This window comes from Parambassis ranga, chromosome 16, assembly GCF_900634625.1.
Source record: "Parambassis ranga chromosome 16, fParRan2.1, whole genome shotgun sequence".
Classification (NCBI taxonomy): domain Eukaryota; kingdom Metazoa; phylum Chordata; class Actinopteri; family Ambassidae; genus Parambassis; species Parambassis ranga.
Genome location: NC_041036.1, coordinates 16989526 through 17007987, shown reverse-complemented (window position 1 = coordinate 17007987; position 18462 = coordinate 16989526). Strand labels below are relative to the sequence as shown.

At 40.6% G+C, this 18462-nt stretch overlaps 1 protein-coding gene across 1 annotated transcript; it reads right to left on the bottom strand.

Moving 5' to 3' along the window:
* Positions 1 to 224: 224 nt before the first annotated feature.
* rspo1 (R-spondin 1) lies at positions 225 to 14280 on the bottom strand. Its single transcript, XM_028426488.1, has 6 exons — positions 13866 to 14280; positions 10490 to 11070; positions 8340 to 8534; positions 6181 to 6324; positions 5177 to 5401; positions 225 to 1581 (listed from the first exon to the last, which is right to left on the bottom strand). Exons 2-6 carry the CDS (start codon positions 10584 to 10586, stop codon positions 1394 to 1396), a joined length of 849 nt encoding a protein of 282 aa, XP_028282289.1. The 5' UTR covers positions 10587 to 11070; positions 13866 to 14280; the 3' UTR covers positions 225 to 1393.
* Between the last annotated feature and the right edge of the window lie 4182 nt (positions 14281 to 18462).

Below are 18462 nucleotides of genomic sequence, written 5' to 3'. Positions count from 1 at the left end.
CACTGTCTTAACTGTAAACAGTGGTGTGAAATCATGAAAAGAAAATCTAAATCATCTGACTTCAGATGCAAAATCAGTGTATGACTGACATGTCATCAGCATCATCTGAACTTTATTTAGCATTTCACAGAAAAAGCTATACATGATGATACTAATACTTCTTATGTTTGATGATAAACACATATTCAGTATCACAATCCATAGTATGAATGAGTAATGTAGAGTGTAACTTCTCCTGAAACTAATATCTTTTCTTAAACAAACAGACCCACGTGTGGTAAAGCCGGCTTTTGGATTATACATTTATCAAATGCTATGATTGTTCTGAAATATGAGCAGTAGGAACCATTACAGTTGTGCAAAATCTTCAGACCCTGTTGCAAACATACTGATTTACTGAACAGCTGATGATTTATGGCTTATATGATAGTTAGTGGCTTGTATTTACTGCATATTTGATACATCACTGTGCATTTACATTGTCCTCCATGTCTCTATTCCTTTACTCTATCAGTATTAACACATATGTGCAAACATCAACACACACATGTACAAACTACTTGACAACTTGAATCCATGCAGAAATGCATGTTAAAAACACAAACACACACACTTTAGGTAGACACACACACACACGCACATGCGACCTTGTACCATGCAAATTTCTGTGCAGAGATAATTTCAGATACAGACGACAACATTTAATTCAAACACTAAGCTATCAAATGGCAAGGAAGTGTGCTCCCACTAATCCTCCGCTATATATTCTCTTAGGCTTCTTTTGTACTGGATTCCCCTCTCAGCATGATATATATAAACAGCTCTGCAGCCACAAATGATTTCCAGTGCCTTTCTTTTTGTTTCATCTCACAACAGGAAATAAAGGTACCGAGACTTAATACTATTCAATGTCTTTACATCACGTACAGCGATTCTGCCACCTCTCACAGACAGGAAAACAAATGAAGAAAAAAACAAATCATCAACCAGCAGAGACTGAAGAAAAACCCTCCACTCATTATCAAGCCTCCAGCTTGACTGTCACGTTTAAAACACAGATTCTGTTCCCAGTTCACAAGTGACAGAGGGGCAGGTCCTGACACAAACCAAGACAACCACAACTCTGCACGTGGCTTTGCTGTCCAACAGTGATCCCTCACAGTCTTCAGAAAATCATTAAGACACAAGTCTCCTCCAGATATGTTCACCTACTTAAAAAGCTTCAGGAAACCTTTTGTGTCACAGCACACCTCCAGTTCTCTCTGCATCTCCTACAATGCAGAATAGCAGCATGAATCCATTCCTTCAGCACTAATCTTTGTCTGCGGCTGATGCTGCTGGGTGAGGCGCTGTCTGTGTTTGTCTTTCAGCCTCATCCAGCACATGTTCGAGTTTAGGTGACAGAGCTGGTCATGATGCTGGGAGCGGTCGTTGTCCTGTTGTGGCCTTTTCTCCGTTTCCCTCCTCCACCTCCACCTTCTCCACCTCTGCTGCCATCCTTGCCATCTCGTCCTCGTCCGCGTGTATTCTCTCTCTCTTTCCTGTTTGCATCATCTTGTCTGTCTCCCTTATTCTTTCGCTCTAAAAGGAGAATGCACAAACATCATGATTAGATTGAGGGATTTCTTGAAATAGTCGTATAAATAAGATATCTTCTATGAACTCATGAACTCTATGAATAGTAGACCACAGAGAATGTATCATGCAACCATAACGCAAGTGTAATATCTTGACAACAGTTTAACTGATTGCCTAGCACTGTATACACTTCTACTGTGGTCACAACCAACATTGCTATCCTAGTGGGCTGTAAAAGGAAGCTAGTGCAGTCAAGGCCTGCAGTTCCTTGAGTGGCCACTTGAGGTGGAATCCGAAAGTGAGTCAATCGCAAAACAGGAGAGAAATGATGCCTGTGTGTTAAATACTGCAGTTCAGCCAGTGGCCTCTGGGTGCTTAGATAGTGACAGCTGGAACCTCCATCTAAAACCATGCTAGAAAAGGGATCATCAGACCCAGTGCCTGATTTCAAACCAGTTTTGTCTCTTCAACCACCATCAACAAAAACTAACTGTTCAAACTTCTGCGACCCAAATATTTTTTCTTGCCATTTTGAAAAGTCTGAGGTCCATTATAGTCTTCCTGATGGGATGACAAAGTAAAACTAGAGCTGAACCACGTCTGGGCCTGTACTAGTACCAGCTCAGAACTCACACTGGTAGAGTGGAAATATCACAGAGTTTAATTTCTGTTTCCACAGCTGCTCGCTTGCTGTTCCTCAATCCCCCCCCCCCCCCCCCCCCCCCCCCCCCCCCCCGTACTGGATTCACACCTGTCACACATTTTAGGAGCTCTCTAGATACAAACTCTTCCCATAATGTGTTCAGAAAGGCGGGGAAGCTTAGATGTGACTGTACGAGCACTTAGGACACTGAAGTGGCATTTTTCAGTCACATAAATCCACTTTAAATTTACCTCTGGCATAATGAGTTAAACATAGTCAAGGGCCCAGTAATGGCTCATAACAGCATGAAGAGCTGTCACAAAGTGGAAATGGACATTGTGTATAGTGTCAGATGGCTATTGTTCAGGCAGCACTCAGAGGATCTGATTTTGTATATGTCAGAGAACATAGTTACGCTGGAGGGCGTTTGTTATGAACTTGAGCGTTGAGAGTGCTGAAAATTGAGTGAACACGTGCCAAGGGCTGGACAGTGTTCGCTACACAGTTGACAACAGGACTGCTTATGGCGCCACCGTATTTGTCTACTGCTACGCAGCAATAACTGTAGGTCTGTGTTTATCTTCCTACCAGCATTTTTAAACTTGTCGTACAAACAGTTATGTTTTTTTTTTTGGTTGGAGTGCAAACTAAAAGGCACAAAGGTATAACATTTCTCAAAGCCTCAACAAAAACACATTTCCACAAAGCCAGTAAAAATCATTACAAGGTGATGATGTAGGTTTGATGGAGTCAAATGCGGTCAGACCAACACAATAACATTTACTCAGGGCTGACCCATGCAGAGTCACAGTGAACACTAGAAGGCTCAGTCCCGCACAGTAGTGCACAAACAGGATCTTTTCTGAGAACCATTAGTGCCAAAATCATAAAAACATCACAAAACTCATTTGTTACGTTGGCTTGATTTATATAAGAAGATCCAGTCCAGTTCATCATTCATGTCATGAATCCATAAACATATTTCTGAGTTTTTATGGCAAGTATTCAAACAAATGCTTTAGCAGTCATATTTAATGAATGAGTGTGAAGCCGGGCTGAAGTGAGGGTCCTCAAACACACTCTGCATCATCTGATGTGCTTACTGTGTAAGGACTTAATTACTTCTCTAACAAATCACTAATGGAGCCAAGAGAGGGGGACTCCATCAGTTTATGACAGCCCTGATTGCACCTCCTCTCCATCCAAGCTAAACAATTTTTTTCCTGACAAATGCAATAACACATCCAGAAAATTCTGTTTTCGCGTGAGACCGTTTCATGGAGCTTCGGGAAAAAGTGGAAAAAAATTCACAGCCAAATCAACACAAAGCGTGAGATCTGCAGACCACTAAATCACTAATGTTATACAAGGTCTGCCCCCTGTGTTTTATGTAGCCAGCCTGCCAGCCAACTCCCACAGATGAATCCGCAGCTGCGCTCTTTTTTCTCAGTTTACCCACATGAACTAGCGCACCGAAGTCATGGTACCGTTACATATGAATTACCTCACTGAGAAGAGAGTCCGCTCCTCAGCATTTTGGCAGTGATATGCATCTTATTTTCAAACAGGTTCAAGCATTTAGCAGCAGAACGGAGGAAAAACAGAACCGAAAAAGCTCCTTAATGTCAACAGCCGTCCAGTTCACAATCCACAGAGCTTCTATGACTCATCACTTGTCAGATGAAACCTCACATATCAACCTTGCCTCTCTGATATGACCTATCGTTGCTCCAAGTTTTGAATTCTGGCAGCAGCGCAGCAGTTTTTATAGGGCAGTTTATAATATTTCACTGTTAATTATCCTGCAGATTTTTTTTTCCCCTGGATGCAGGCGTCAGTAAAATTGTTCCTTGTTTCTCAAACTGAGCTGTCCAGGCCTGTCCGCTGAAGAGCCCACTCCTCACTCAGCAGTGACATGTTCATACTAACTTTCTTTCCTTTGGACCACAGATCTATACAAGACAACGTCAGATCCTTCCTCTGCTCTTTACACCCACACCCCTAAAGGAACCTTTCAAGAGAGCGATGCTGGAATATGCAAACCTCCACCATGTTTACTCATATATATAAAGTCATGTCATCTGTTACATGTTGCAACATCTGTACTATTGCCAACACTGTGCAAATATTGTTACGCAACAATGCTGCTGTGCCTGAAATCCCCTAAGCGTGCCACTGTCCAATAAAGACTTTAAATACTGCTCGTTTGCCGTTCTCTAAGTCCTTGTAAATAAACCACACTTCCAGCCCCGGTGAAAATAGGCACATTATGCAAAGCATTATAATATAGGGGGACATTTAGAGGCAAACACATTTCCAAATGACTCTTCACTGCAGTTAAAGGCAACGATAATGTAAAATTCCAGGGTCTAACAGCTCCCTTTTTTATTCCTGTTTTTATACTCCGAGCACCACTTTTGATTTCTCTGCCTCACTATAAAGGATCAGAACATGTAAAGGCAAATAACTAGGATCATAGCTGTTTTAATCCATCATTTAACAGGCAAAAGCCACTAATAAGCAGCTATGAAAGCTGATAATGGCCAGTGACTGCTGAGAGTGACTGTTAACCTGCTGGAGAACAAGCTGCTGTGTGTGTGTGAAAAGAGCCCAAGCAAACATGTCATGGCCGTGTAAACCTTGCGCTTCAGCGGTCTTCAGAACAAATAGCTCTTTCCAGCTTCCTTGATCCTTGTCCAAATTCGCAGTGCGTAATGTCCGCCCTTCATCTGCTTGGCTCGCAGATGAAGTTTATTGTTTACATGTTGAAAAGTCAAGAGATTCGGTATCCTTCTGTGCTCTTTGCCAAACCAAACCCAATCAACACGCCGCAGGTCACAGACACACTAGCAGGAAGTCAGGCCTTTGAATGTAGAGTAATGGTTCTATCAGCCATCACATCAACTGTGGAGGCATTTAAAAAAAAAACATATGTGGCTTGTGTATTTGTTTTACCTCTCGCACAAGGCACCTTGGTCACAACACATTTCCTCCTCTCGGTCTCTGGAGCGCAGGTGTGTGAGGGCGCAGGGGCAGTGGAGTCATCCGGACTGTGAACCTGAGGTGGCGGTACACGAACCCGGGACTGGGAGCCTTTCTTAAATCCACATGTTTTGTTCTTCTTAATGCAGGAACCCCATTGGCTCCACTCACCCAGTTCACACTCTGAAGCACGCTGACCTGGGAACAGAAACAAATGTGAATGGTCCGCAGCTTAAAACTTCTCACATTTGTTTCACAGCCTCTCTGTCTGCTTTTCACAGCTCAGCAGTTCTAACTCAGGATAATGAGTTTAGGCAATTTAGAAATCTGAAAACAATTTTGCCTTTTTGATCTTTCACTAGTGAAGTACAGAGTGAGGAAGTTGCAAGGAACCTGAAAGTGCAACAAATTCTACGGTTGCTGAGTGTACTGTAGATAAGTCAGGTTTTGTGTTACATTTGTGGAGCTTTTAAAAGATGACTGCGGGCTCAGTTTTCAGTGCAAAGTCATGCACTGCATCCCTACGTACAGCCCAGTTCTTTGATTAGAAACTTTACAAACAAGCAAACAGAATTGGTGTAAATAACGTGTTGTCTTCAAGTACTTTTATTGCCCCCAATAGTGAGGAAGATGGGACTCCATGGTCTGTAGATAGGCTATTTACTGTTTTATTAGCCTCTACAAGCCACTTACTAGTCACACTGGGGAGTGCAGTGCAGTGAAATTCGTTTAATGTTTGTGCAAACTTTTCTTTTTGGTATTTTTTTAAATGTGTAGAATAAAGTGGTTTAGATAAAATATCGCAATTTGAAGCTTAGATAGTTTTCAGCCATGTGTCATGGATCAAGATTTAAACATTGGAAGGTGACAGTATGATGATTCCTTCTGATTCCTTTTTCTGCCCATAATGAACATTGTAACTTTTGTATTATCACCCCACCAAAAAGAATAATAATAATAATTAAAAAAAAGCTCACCGACACACTCCATGCTCTCATTGACGGTGCGCTGGCCCGGGGGGCAGCTGACGTAACATCGGCCACTGTGTGAATACAAGCCCTCCTTACATTTTGTGCAAAAATTGCGATTGAAACACGCTTCACAATTGTCTATTTTACATTCTGAAAAACACAGAAGAGACAAAAACACAGGAGAAAACAGAGTCAAAATGGATTAGTTCAGTTTAAAATCATGTTGATACATTGACTTGAAATGTTTGTTTTTGGTCGAGGACAAAAACTTATAGTGGAAACAAAACAAGTTTCTTCTAATAGAATATTCATTGTTCTAACTCAGAGTTCTCAAGAGAGAACGGGGACAGAGGGAACTTGATTTTTATTCCCTCGATTTATTAGAGATTAAATTACATGGGCTCTGTTTAGTGGGGGTGACTCTGTCCTTCTAAAAACACATGCACCACAGGCCTTGTTTGTTTGGAAGCCGGGTGTGAATAAGTACAGCCAGGAGTCTATCGTTACAGTGGGTTTCTTAAGAGTGGGCTTCTCCACAACTTAAGTTCATTAAAATCTACTCAAACCACCGATGGCTTGAAAATTAGTTAACAAAAACAGACATGGAATGATTTCGTTTCATCATTAAAGATGTATCCTGTTATAATAGTTCATTGCATCTGACAAAAACAGTCAAATTCGTTAAAGTTACGTTTTTTAGTCTTTTCATGTAAGATACACTCAGATCTAGACATGCTGTTCTAAACGTGTCTACTCTGCTGCTGGTCTGATGCCAAGATCAGAAATGATCTAACACTGAATCCCTCAGTGGGATCCATAATGTTCCTGCCTCCTGCTCCCAATTACTATTTTTAAGCCCCTGACAGCTAAATTTGACAGTACTGACATTTGTAGCCCTATAATGTAAGACAAATGTTGCTAACAAGACATTCTGGGATGACATGTATAAAGTCAGATGATTGGATAATAACCCAGGTTAGCCACTGAGGGCCTCCAAAAAGAATTTGCAGAGGAAAGTCAGCCCTCGCTGCAACAAAGAAGGAAAGAATGCTGCATCCCGAACAACACATACAAACGCAACAATCTAATATTTTTCACTAAAATATATACTGGATTTATAATATCCTATGAGGAGCAGGGTTATAACTTTTATCTGCATTGGGCTTATGAAACACTGATTTACATTTTCTATGATCTAACAAACCCTTTTGTGATGTCATCAAAAATAAAAACATTGATATAAATGCAGAACTATCCATACCTGCCTCATACAACCATAGGAAATATATGAGCTCAGACGTTTTCCTCAAACTTTTGGGAATCAAAAAATCTGAAGTCTGAATGGTTGGAAAATAGACATAGAGATGAATGTTTTAAGGCATTAATCATCTATGTAACAATGACTCAAAGCAATAAATGTGATTGAATGCCATTAAGCATGTGGTAATAATGTCAGAAGAAGTCAGCCCTCATTATCTTTTAAATTATTTTAAACTGACTGGAAAGATGATTAAGAGACATTTCACCCCAGCTCACAGAAAATTCTCCTTATCTGTTTCTCTGGAAACCACGTATGTAGACAGGTACAAGTAAAAGCATTACAAACACAGATTGTGACCTAGCATGAACCCAGAACACGAAGGCCAAATAGAAAACAAAGACATCCTCTTAAAAAAAACAGACGAACAACAATGCATTAGCACTGTTTTTGTTGGGATTTTGTTCCAATCCTGTTTTCTGCCCACACATAAGAGGAAACAGACAACAGGCGGAGCTGCTGGCACTGCTCAGCATAAAAGTGCAGGACCAGTGCCACACTAGAACCACTAAGGTTAGTAAGTCTGGTGAGTTTTTCACCAAAACAAGCCAAGCCTGCTAATAACAATAAGGAAGAGCAGTTTATTTAAAAATTATTTGGACATTCAGCAAATATTTTGCTGGGATTAACCCTGTTTTGTCTTTTTCCACTAAGAGAAAAGACTGCATCTTATCCACTAACAACCATATTATATGTTTACTGTTATAAGAGGGACTGTTAAGGTTAGGAAAAATGTCATACTCAAAATGGTTTAACCTTCTACTCAACGTGTATGTACAAATGTAAAGTGCCTACCCATCTTACTGATGTACCACTGACATCATATTTCACACAAAGTAAAACTCACGAGTGCATCGGTTGTTTCCCTCTGGGTTCCTCATGCCGAAGTATCCCACAGGACAGGAGGCGAGGCACACGCCTATCTGACGGATGTCATTACGCTCCAGGAAGATGAAGAGCTTGGGCTTACATTTAATGCAGCCATTATACTCAGAGCATCGGTCACAGCCTTTGGGGCAAGATGGTGGCCCCTCGGTGCTAACTGTGGAAACAAAAGTTAAACAGAGAGAAAGGAACAGTCACATCGATGTAGGTAACAGAACAGCATGCCGTACCATCACATAAAAACAGAAATTGTTTCCAACCACATATGAATTTTAATGAGGACATAAAAACTGGGATTTGTCGACATTGTCAAATTGCAGGCATTTCCACCGACAGTCATAAACATACCAGCACTTTACCATTCCAACAAATAGGGATTAAAGCTTCCAGCTTAATCTTAGGCCAAAAATCTTTGTTTGAACATTTACTCACTGTTTACTTCAAACAGATCCCTAACAGATTTTCAGTCAGAGAACGCAGGTTATTGGGGCTGACAGTCAACCAAGAGCCAGTCAGAATCAGGCAGCTAACACTCGGGTCAATCAAAAATGGTCTTGGCACCAGGTAATTTAAAAAGCTTTAATCTAACTGTACCAACCAGCAAATATCTGCAGTCGATGCATTTACGTTCCCCTTACATCTAATCCCAGGCTCAGACCTGAATCCAAAACGGCAAACACATGGCACACGCAAACGGCGATCTAAAGTGCACATCCTTTTTCTAGGAACCCCTCTGAGACAAAACAACAGTTGTCTGAACTGATATACAGTCCTGCACTATATCAGCTCTAAATATACATACTCTCATCCAGCAATCAATCTGCCGCCCTGCCTCCCAGAGATAAGTCAGAGGGTAAAAGTGTTAAAAGGGTTCTCACACGAACAGATGACCAGCAGCAGCCATGTCTTAATGCTTACTATCACTAAAAATGTTAAAAGTAATACTGGGCCTGAGCAGTAATCTTTAACTACAGCAGGGAGGAGTGCATAAATCCAAGAGTGTGATGTTGGAAACGGTTTTTGATTCAGGAGTGCATCAGAAATTAGGCAGTTTGTGTTGTCTGAGGCATACGGAACAATATGTTACAATCTGTGATGGTTTCAGTTTGATCTTTGCATGACACTGAATTCATTTAGAGAGGGAACGCTGGAAGCCTACGGGGAAGAAAACAAGTCCTCAGCTATTTGCCCACCAGGGGGGATGGTTGAAGGGAACTGATTCTGATTACATTAAAGACATTAAAAGCTGTAAATCAATAGTGTAAATTGCAAACATCTTTATCTGGAGAGGAAAAATCTAAACTGACTGACAGTGTGGAGGGAACTGGTGTTTATGGTGGCTCACCCCAATCCTTCTATCTTCATTAAAGTGCTGCAAGATGAACTATGACAGCATCAATAATGTGATTGTATAATTCAATACACTCAATTTAAATGACAAACAACAGCTCTTCCTTCCCAGAATGTGTGATTTTAATAACACCACATCTGTTACTGTGGCCAGTCATGGTATTATATGAATTCTGCTTCAGAGAGGTTGGGGTGAGCTTGGCATTGGCTGAAAGCTCCTCGTGTGTAGACGAAGAATTATTTCAAATCTGACAGTAACCCCGGCACGGAGTCTCTGAGGCTCAGAGACATATACTGCAAGTCGACCTGAGCGCCGTCTCTGTGGTTGCGTGAGGTCAGAAAAATGCTTACAACAATATCGGCAGCGTGATCCAACTGAGAGCTTAGAACTGTCAGGTACTTGTTCCATTATGTGCCCATAGAGCCAGCCGCAGAAAGAGGAATGGCTTTGCGAGTAAATCCATCAAAAAGCCCTCTATAAACAACCCTAATACCCATAAAAGTTTTACATAAACTGAGGGAGGCATAATCTTAAAAAGAGGAAGAAAGATGAACCATTCTGAGGAAACACTGAACCTCACATAACCCGCTTAGGAAAAACAAATATGAATGATGAGAAAATAAACAACATGTTATCTTTACTTTGCTCGTTAAATATTTATAAGACGTCCACCGCAGTAACTCAGACCGCAGAAACGAAAAGCAGCAGTGCAATGAAAGGAAAAACAGAGATCAAAACAAACTGACAAAGTGAGAACTCACCCCGTCTCTGCCTTCTCGCCTTGGAGAGCTTGAGAACATCGCTGTGACCCACGGAGCTGAGAAAGAACATTGCCAGTGCCACCAGTCCCAGCTGCATAGTCCCTGTTGCCTTGCCAGGCTATGCAGGGTCCCCCCCTGCAACCAGATGGATCAGGTGGGGGGGTCCCCCTTCCTCTGTGGGACAGGTGGATCCCTCTGCTGCTGAGATTGATAATTCCTCCTCACTCCTGCCTGTAGAACTGCTCTTGTCTCTGTCTGTCTGTCCCTCCCCCCAGTCTCTCTGTATCTTTCACTCTAGTGGCTGATGCATCCACAAGTCTGTGTAGTGGAGTGTGATGCTGCGGTTGCAATTCCAAACAAGCCCAGGGCACAACAAGCCATCGCGCTGGTGGTGGTACTGGCTGAGGGAGTGAACAGAGCTGGGCTGTAGGACAGAGGGGAAGGAAGGAGGGAGGGAAGGAGGGGAAGGTCACAGGGTTGTACAGAGGATGATGAGGAGGAGAGTGTTGAACTTCTAGCAGGTCAACCCATGAAGCTTGGTGTTTGCTGTCAGTGAGTGCCTGAGCCCACAATCATGTGCCCTGTCGAAAAAGGAGGCACAAAATCCACAAATAAGAGTCAGTCTGTTATTTGGTCTCAGGTAATATCCTATAGCATGTTATAGTTGTGAAAAAGTTACTACTGCACCTGTAGCCCCCAATTTGACCCCTCACAAAACTACTCTAAATACACATGTGAGAGGTATAAATCTTCTATTCTAACGATCAGCAAAAGAATAGATAAGCCAATATTTGTGTTTGATCTTTTCCAAAAACATTAAACTAACTTTTTTCCAAGATCAGTGTGTTGTCAGCAACATCTCAGTTCCAAACAGATGCATGAAGACCTCATCCACTGTAGTATGATACATACTTATACTGTACTGTATATACTCCTTAACATCAGAGGTCCCTAACCACATGACTAGCTAAATCAAATGATCAGTCACACAAAAAGGAAACCAAATACTCCAAACATTTTGGAGGTTATGACATTTCATGCTGTATTTGGCCCAGGATGACAAATTACACATGTTTGTCCTTTGGAAATATTATGAAGTCAGCTCACGGTGGGAAATGCAGCACACACATGCGCACTGATGGACTTTTTTTGTTTGTCGTATTTGGTGCCGAGATCTTTTTTAGATAGTGTCATGTGCAGCCTGTATTTACAGCTCTAGTGTGAAGAGGACACACAGAACATGTTAGTATCTGAACAATGGGAGGTCCTCCCGCGCAGCTCAATAAAGACAAAAAAGGACCATATTTGGCTGTTGAGTTGGTTGTGGCTCTGAATCACACTGAGGACAATGCCATTTGGTGTGTCTAAACATTCCAGCAGACAACTTTACATTCTTAAAGTATAAATCAAAAGGGACAAAATAACTGCATATTCATCTGAACTGAAGAGAAATATAACATAAGAGAATAATGATTATGCCTCACACCAAAAACACAAAACATAATTGTTCAATTTCTAAAAATCATATTTATTTTATTTATTTTTTCATTTTAATCCGATACGTATGGGTACAAGTGCATGTACCCATGCAGTACTCCAAATCTGTATTAAACATTTACATTATGAAAGAATCGCAAAGAACAAATCAGTTGAACAGTAGTGTTGTACAGAGTGACATATGACAAAGTCATGCATAAAAATCTTTATTTTAAAGAATACTAAAGGAAATTCCTTTTCTAATCATTACTGTTCCACAGCATTGCTTAACTTAGAGGCACTTGTATCCTTTCCTAAATGGGAAACAGTTCAGGCTCGCTCTGAGTTTATTTACTTCTTAACACTTAATGACTCACGATATCACTGACACCTCTCGGCAAAAGTCATATTTACAAGAAAGAGCCAAGACCGTGGTGCGGCCAGCCTTCTGCAGCACCTGTTTGTTCCTCAGAGAGAAAGATGGTGATTGGAGAACGTCAGACATGCTAAGTCTTTCTGGATCAGTTAAGAACACAAGCTTTTCCAGCTCTGAGTAACTCGAGGCATTTGCCAGAGACTCTTTCATAACCCAGCCTCCCACCATTCTGTGATACCTGCCAAAAGCCCACCTCAGCCCATCCATATGTGATTACACACACACACATGCACTGTGGAGATAAGAGACGGGGGATAGGCAGGACTCAGAGTGCAGTTTCTTCTCTGACTCCGTTGTCCCTGCTTTAGCATGCCACGCACAAACGGCCATTTGACTGGGCAACTGTGGCACCTGTAAGCTTTAAAAAGTTCTCTGTCTCTGCTCCCTCTTCCATTTAACTGTGTGTCACATTCAGCTGAGCCCAATGAAACTAAGCCCGACTCATGAAATAGTCAGGAGATTAAATTGCCTCCTTTGTAAGTCCTAAGTTTGATCTATCAATTATTCAAATGCTGAAAGGGAGCTCCCACACTGGGAATTTACTGAACTTGAGAAGGTGCCACAACTCTGAGCTCAGAGTTACAAATGCCTGTTGATGAACTTTATGCCTGTAACTCAACCTACTGGCAACAAAGATCATCTATATGTACCCTATGATGTGTGCAAGAACACCTCAATCACACACAGACTTTGTGAGAAGCAGAGTAACAGAGCCACAGTGTTGCACGCAAACCAACCAAACCCACAATGAAAAGCATAAGAGAGCCATAAAGAGATGATGCCAAAGGAAAAGGGATAATAAGGTGCTGACTGAGGTTATCCCTGATTTATCATCATCTTTATGAGAGCACTCAACAATATTTAATCTGAAGAGAACCCCCTGCAGCTTCCACAGTCGCCTCAGTCAGAGAGTTAAGAAGTTCAGGCAGTGAGGTCAAACGTGCAGCAATTCTTCCTTCAATCAAAGCAACGTGTACAGCGGGAGTCTGAGGGTTGATCCTGCACAAGTCAACTTTCCCCTTAGAGACTTACATGCTAGATTACAGCCATTTGCATTACACTTCTTGTCTGAAGTAAACTGCAGACAAACACAGACCTCCACAGCTGAGCAGTTTTTTGAGCAGCTGTCTCTTCCTTCCTTCCTTTTTCAAAATCTCAGTCATCCTAAGGCTGACATTTATGCAGACAGCATGTGTGTGTTTATAGATGGATATTATCATGGCATGGGGATAAACAGACGTAAACTCAACTCTAAAGTTTAAATCAGATTTTTTTGTTACACAGAGCACAGATTTTACAAAATATTTTACATAATTGTCCTAAAATATCTGGCTTCAAATTGGGCACTTCCACCAGAAATTTAAAATTGTAAAATAAATTACACACGCGAATAATAATAATAATAATAATAATAATAATGATATATTATATAGAAATAGAATAATATATTGTTAATCAACTCACCTGTACTTCGGAGTGCTCGTATACAGCTGTTCATTGAGCGGTCGGGACTCTGTTTCCTTTTTTATAAGGGAAAATCCGTTACTTGTTAGGTCACAAAGAACTCCTCCTACAGGATACCCCCAAGCAACTTTTCTCTGTCATCATTTAAAAAAAGAAAAAATATATTTTTAATGATCTGCAACAATGACGAAGCAGCTGCCTCCCGGGCAGGTTAAAGGATGCGCAAGACAGAGAGTGTGTAGTGGATTTCAAAGGAATTCCTCCAACATAGATGACATGAAATACACAGACAATCCGATGAAATACTGGGTCACTCTGACACAGTTTTTTTTTTCTCCTCCTCAGGGCGCACTCGTTTGCACTGACGCTCCTTCGGGGTGCGCTTTTTAAAATCCACGTTGCAGCTCGAACTGCATCCAACTCAGGCAAGTAGTTACAAAGCCGTGATATTTGCATCCAAAAGCCCAGCTCTGCCAGCGGGCATTACAGGCCACACCCCTTACATTTTCACTGAGAGATGAAAAACCTGCGGTGGACTTGTGTCAGTGTAGCTGTTTAACAGCAAACTCACACTTTTTCCTTTCATTACATGTCATCTGATGGACGGATCTTATGGGCCTTTCAATCTGTAGAGGGAAAACAATAGTAAAATGAATAAAATAAAATTAGCCTTTGAATTATTGGAGCATCTGTCACACATTATCAGAACTAAATTCATAGTTTACTGTGTGAGATTTATTTAATTTACTAAGATCAAAATGTGTATTCAGACAAAATCAACAGTATCTAACTGTAACTCTAAGAAAAACAGATATGGGACATTGGAATATGTATTATGAAACAGACTGTGAGTGCAAGTATGATACAGTTATACTTATTTATAACATATTTTAAGTTTAAAATACAGCTTATATTTGAATATATTTCTAATTCAGACAAAAATGAAGTAAAAAAAATCACAATATTCATGTCAACACTAAATCTGTATACATCTGCACAAGTAGGTGTTAGATGTCAGAACAGTCCCTGTTTCCTTGTTATCCAACAGGGGGCCATAAACAACAATTCTTGGAGATCATACAGAGCAGCATTCCTTGTTTTGAGACTAAGACATTCATCAACACTGTTACGATGAGAAGGACTACTGGATAAACACCAGCCACATTCAGTTAAACTTATCCCACTGAAGGATTTATCATGAGAGAGTTAAGTTACGGCACAGCCTGTTTGTTTTCTTCTCCGGTCGCCAAGAAATAAACAGAGACAGGAGCCCTGAAAACAACACATCATCACTTCATCTTTAAGGCGGCCGGTGATGCAGTCGTCAGGACTGAAAAACCACGACGAGGGTGTATGGGTTACATTCAATGCAATTTTCATGATTCTACCAGATAACTATATTTGTTTAGTCTTCGGAGCAGCAGAAGAATCCTTACCACGATGTTAACATTATGCATTAAGAATGTGAGTGACTTCTGATTTGACCATTATTCCTAAAGCGTTTTTAAGTCACTCTGACAGCCCGTTAAGTCATGAGGACAAATGCTGCCTGCCAAGAGGCAGCTCGGGGGAGCCCTAAAACAGAGCCAGACAGTCTTTTTTGTATCACTTGTAAGATGCTTATGCATGCAAATGTAGCAAAGTCGACTTTATTAAGGTCATAATTTCTGTCATAGCCTTAAAGCCAAGGGTAGTTATGGGCAATGTAATACCTCCAGGGTGGACTGCAGAGCAGCCAGTTTAAAGAGAGACCTGGGGATTAATGATGACTAATGATAGGTTTATGACTCCAACATTGTGACTGTGCAGAACAGCGAGAACATCAGAAAAAGATATGCAGATGTTCTTCATAGCCATCATCCAAAAATGAAACTAATACTATTGCCCTACTAAAAAAAATCAATAAAAAGAGCTGAGTTTAAAACCTTATAATACAGTATACTGCACTCAGTTGTTTAATATACACATTGTACAGCTTTTAAATAGAGTTACGTGCTGGGTTTGCTCTCTCACTTTAGATACTAGACACATATGACTCTGCTTTAAGTCTAATAATAGACTTTTATCCATCTCTTAGTGAAGCTCTCCTCTGCATTTCACTCTCTGTGCGTTTATATGCCAGTTGTGAATGCCATTAACACAGTAACACATTAACACCTTTATCTCCCTGTTTAAAGTGTCCTGGCATGACTGAAGTTACACTGCAACACATGAAAGCACATGCAAACAGATAAAACACCAACAACATATGTGCTGCAAACACGCACCTAGAGCACACACAATGCAATTAGCGCAAGAGACAACAGGAACATTTCTATAATCCTCCAAGTTAACAGATCTGACTGGAACTCTCAGTGGTTTGTTCTGTGTCTCCAACAAAAGCCTCAACACAGTGAGCCACTTACCCACCAATTTATTGAAAGGACCCCATCTGCACATCACAGTAAAAACAATACCACCGCTGACTGCAGATTCTGTGTAAAGAGGTCTGTTGTCCTACAAAGTATCTCTCAGGGCTCTCAGGGCACAGGCTAAGACCCCGTAGACTCCTATCCAGTGTCCATGTTTGATTCTCTTGGCAGACTTGTGTCACCTATATATACGGTGTCCACACTGTCTCGCCGACAGAGGACTATGAATGTGCCTGAAGTGTTTGAAGGACATTTGTTGTAATCCTGTTCACATTTGCTGCTGATTCAAATAATCTGACAGACTTTCTTTTTAGGATCCTTGGAAACGTCTACCTTGTTGTTTGGGCTGCTTGCATAACCTTTCATTATTTGCTTGTGTTCCTGTGCCTGTGTTATCCAATTGATATTCAGTTCCATTTCATTTCAATTTCTTAAGAAAACCTAATGTTAGTGTTGATTCTGTTTATGCAAGTGCACGCCCAAAACACTCTCAGTCTATTTTGTGTTTTTGTCTTTGTGTGTGTCTGTGTGTTGTACTATGAGGTAACTTGGCTTGATCAGCCTTGTTCTTGAGGCAGTTATTTCTCCCAACATGTTCAAACTAGACATTTCATGTAGGATGTGTCAAAGTAAATAAATGGTTTTGTTACGTATTTTGCGTGTGCCACATCGTTGGCAACATCACGTCTACAATTAGTCATCATGTTGTTTCTAAGTGCAAACAAACTGTACTTGCATTACACAGCACACAGACAAGCTTTTTAGATAATCTGATACAAGATTAAAGTAGCAACAGCATGGTGCAAACTATGTGTATAATGACCCCATTAAAACAGAATAACAATTCAAAAAAAATGATCATAAGGAACAAGGCAACATGATGGAAGCACTGTATGTACTTTCCAATGTATTATTCATTATCAAATCCATGCTTTTCATCACCATTTCATGTTCTTGGCAGCTTGAAGTTTAAATCAAATGTGGTGCACGTTACACAGAACAGCCAGTACCCACTGTCACCGACTGCCTTAACTTATCAAGATCTGGGATCTCATCTTAGCGTGTTTCTCATTTTTACATAAAAAACAGAGAACTATTATGTATTATCGTATTAATATTATTGTGATTTTCCATCGTGATATGTGTGAAATCGCTCATTAGTCATTGACTTAGCTGCACATGACTGGTTCATATGTGTTTTTGCTGGCTACTTGTCCACAATAAACACAATGACAAATATAAAACATAAAAGCTGCATTGTCATAATTGACTAATTTCACTATGTAGATGAGTTTTATCACTGAAGGACTTTTAAACAGCATAAGAAAACATTCAGAATAAAGGAAAAAAAAAAGAACAAGAAAAATGTGTGTTTGGAGATGTTGTCTGTCTCTCTGTCTATGTCTCCAGGCTAAGACCACATTATTGGACTGTCAGATGTACTAAAATAATCACAGGGTTCAGAGTTTTTGTGTTTGACAAATAGTAGAAGACAGAAAACTCTGTCTGTGGAATTTTAAAATAAAAGAGGGGAAAAAAGGGAAAAATGTCCTGAAATTTTGCCTTCTTGTTGACTTGGACAGAGTGATCCCTCCCAGGAGAGCAAACACTAGTTCCACTGCAGTGGCGATGGATGGATGCCTTATTATTGATCTAATAGTTGTGATCCAGCAAACAGGTGTGTGACACACATATGTGTATTCACATCACCTTTATGGATAAAACTATAACAAATGTTATTTTGTACAAAACACTGTTACATGCATATGAATGCATATGCATGTAAAATAAATTACTTCAGTTCAGTTACTTCAAGGGGGGACTCATCACCATGGCAACAATGATATAGCATACATATAGCATACCACAATTTACTTTAGTATCTGTGTACGTCTGTTCCTTGAGCACTCACACACTGCTTAAAGCAGGACACTTGTGTCATCCTTGTGTAGTGTTCAAAGTACAGACACAAATAAAACAGCAAAACTGTGAGGTATGTTTTGTGCCTCTGAGCTGGAAGTGAAACATCTGCTGTATAAAAGAGTGAGCCAGCACAGTGGAAAGCACCACACCAGGTATCTGACATGATGGCACTGCTCTTAATATGGAGGGTCAACATGCCCATTAAAAGCACAGCTTAGAGCATTACTCTGTTTGTAGTTTGTGATTGAGTAGAACAGGAGCAA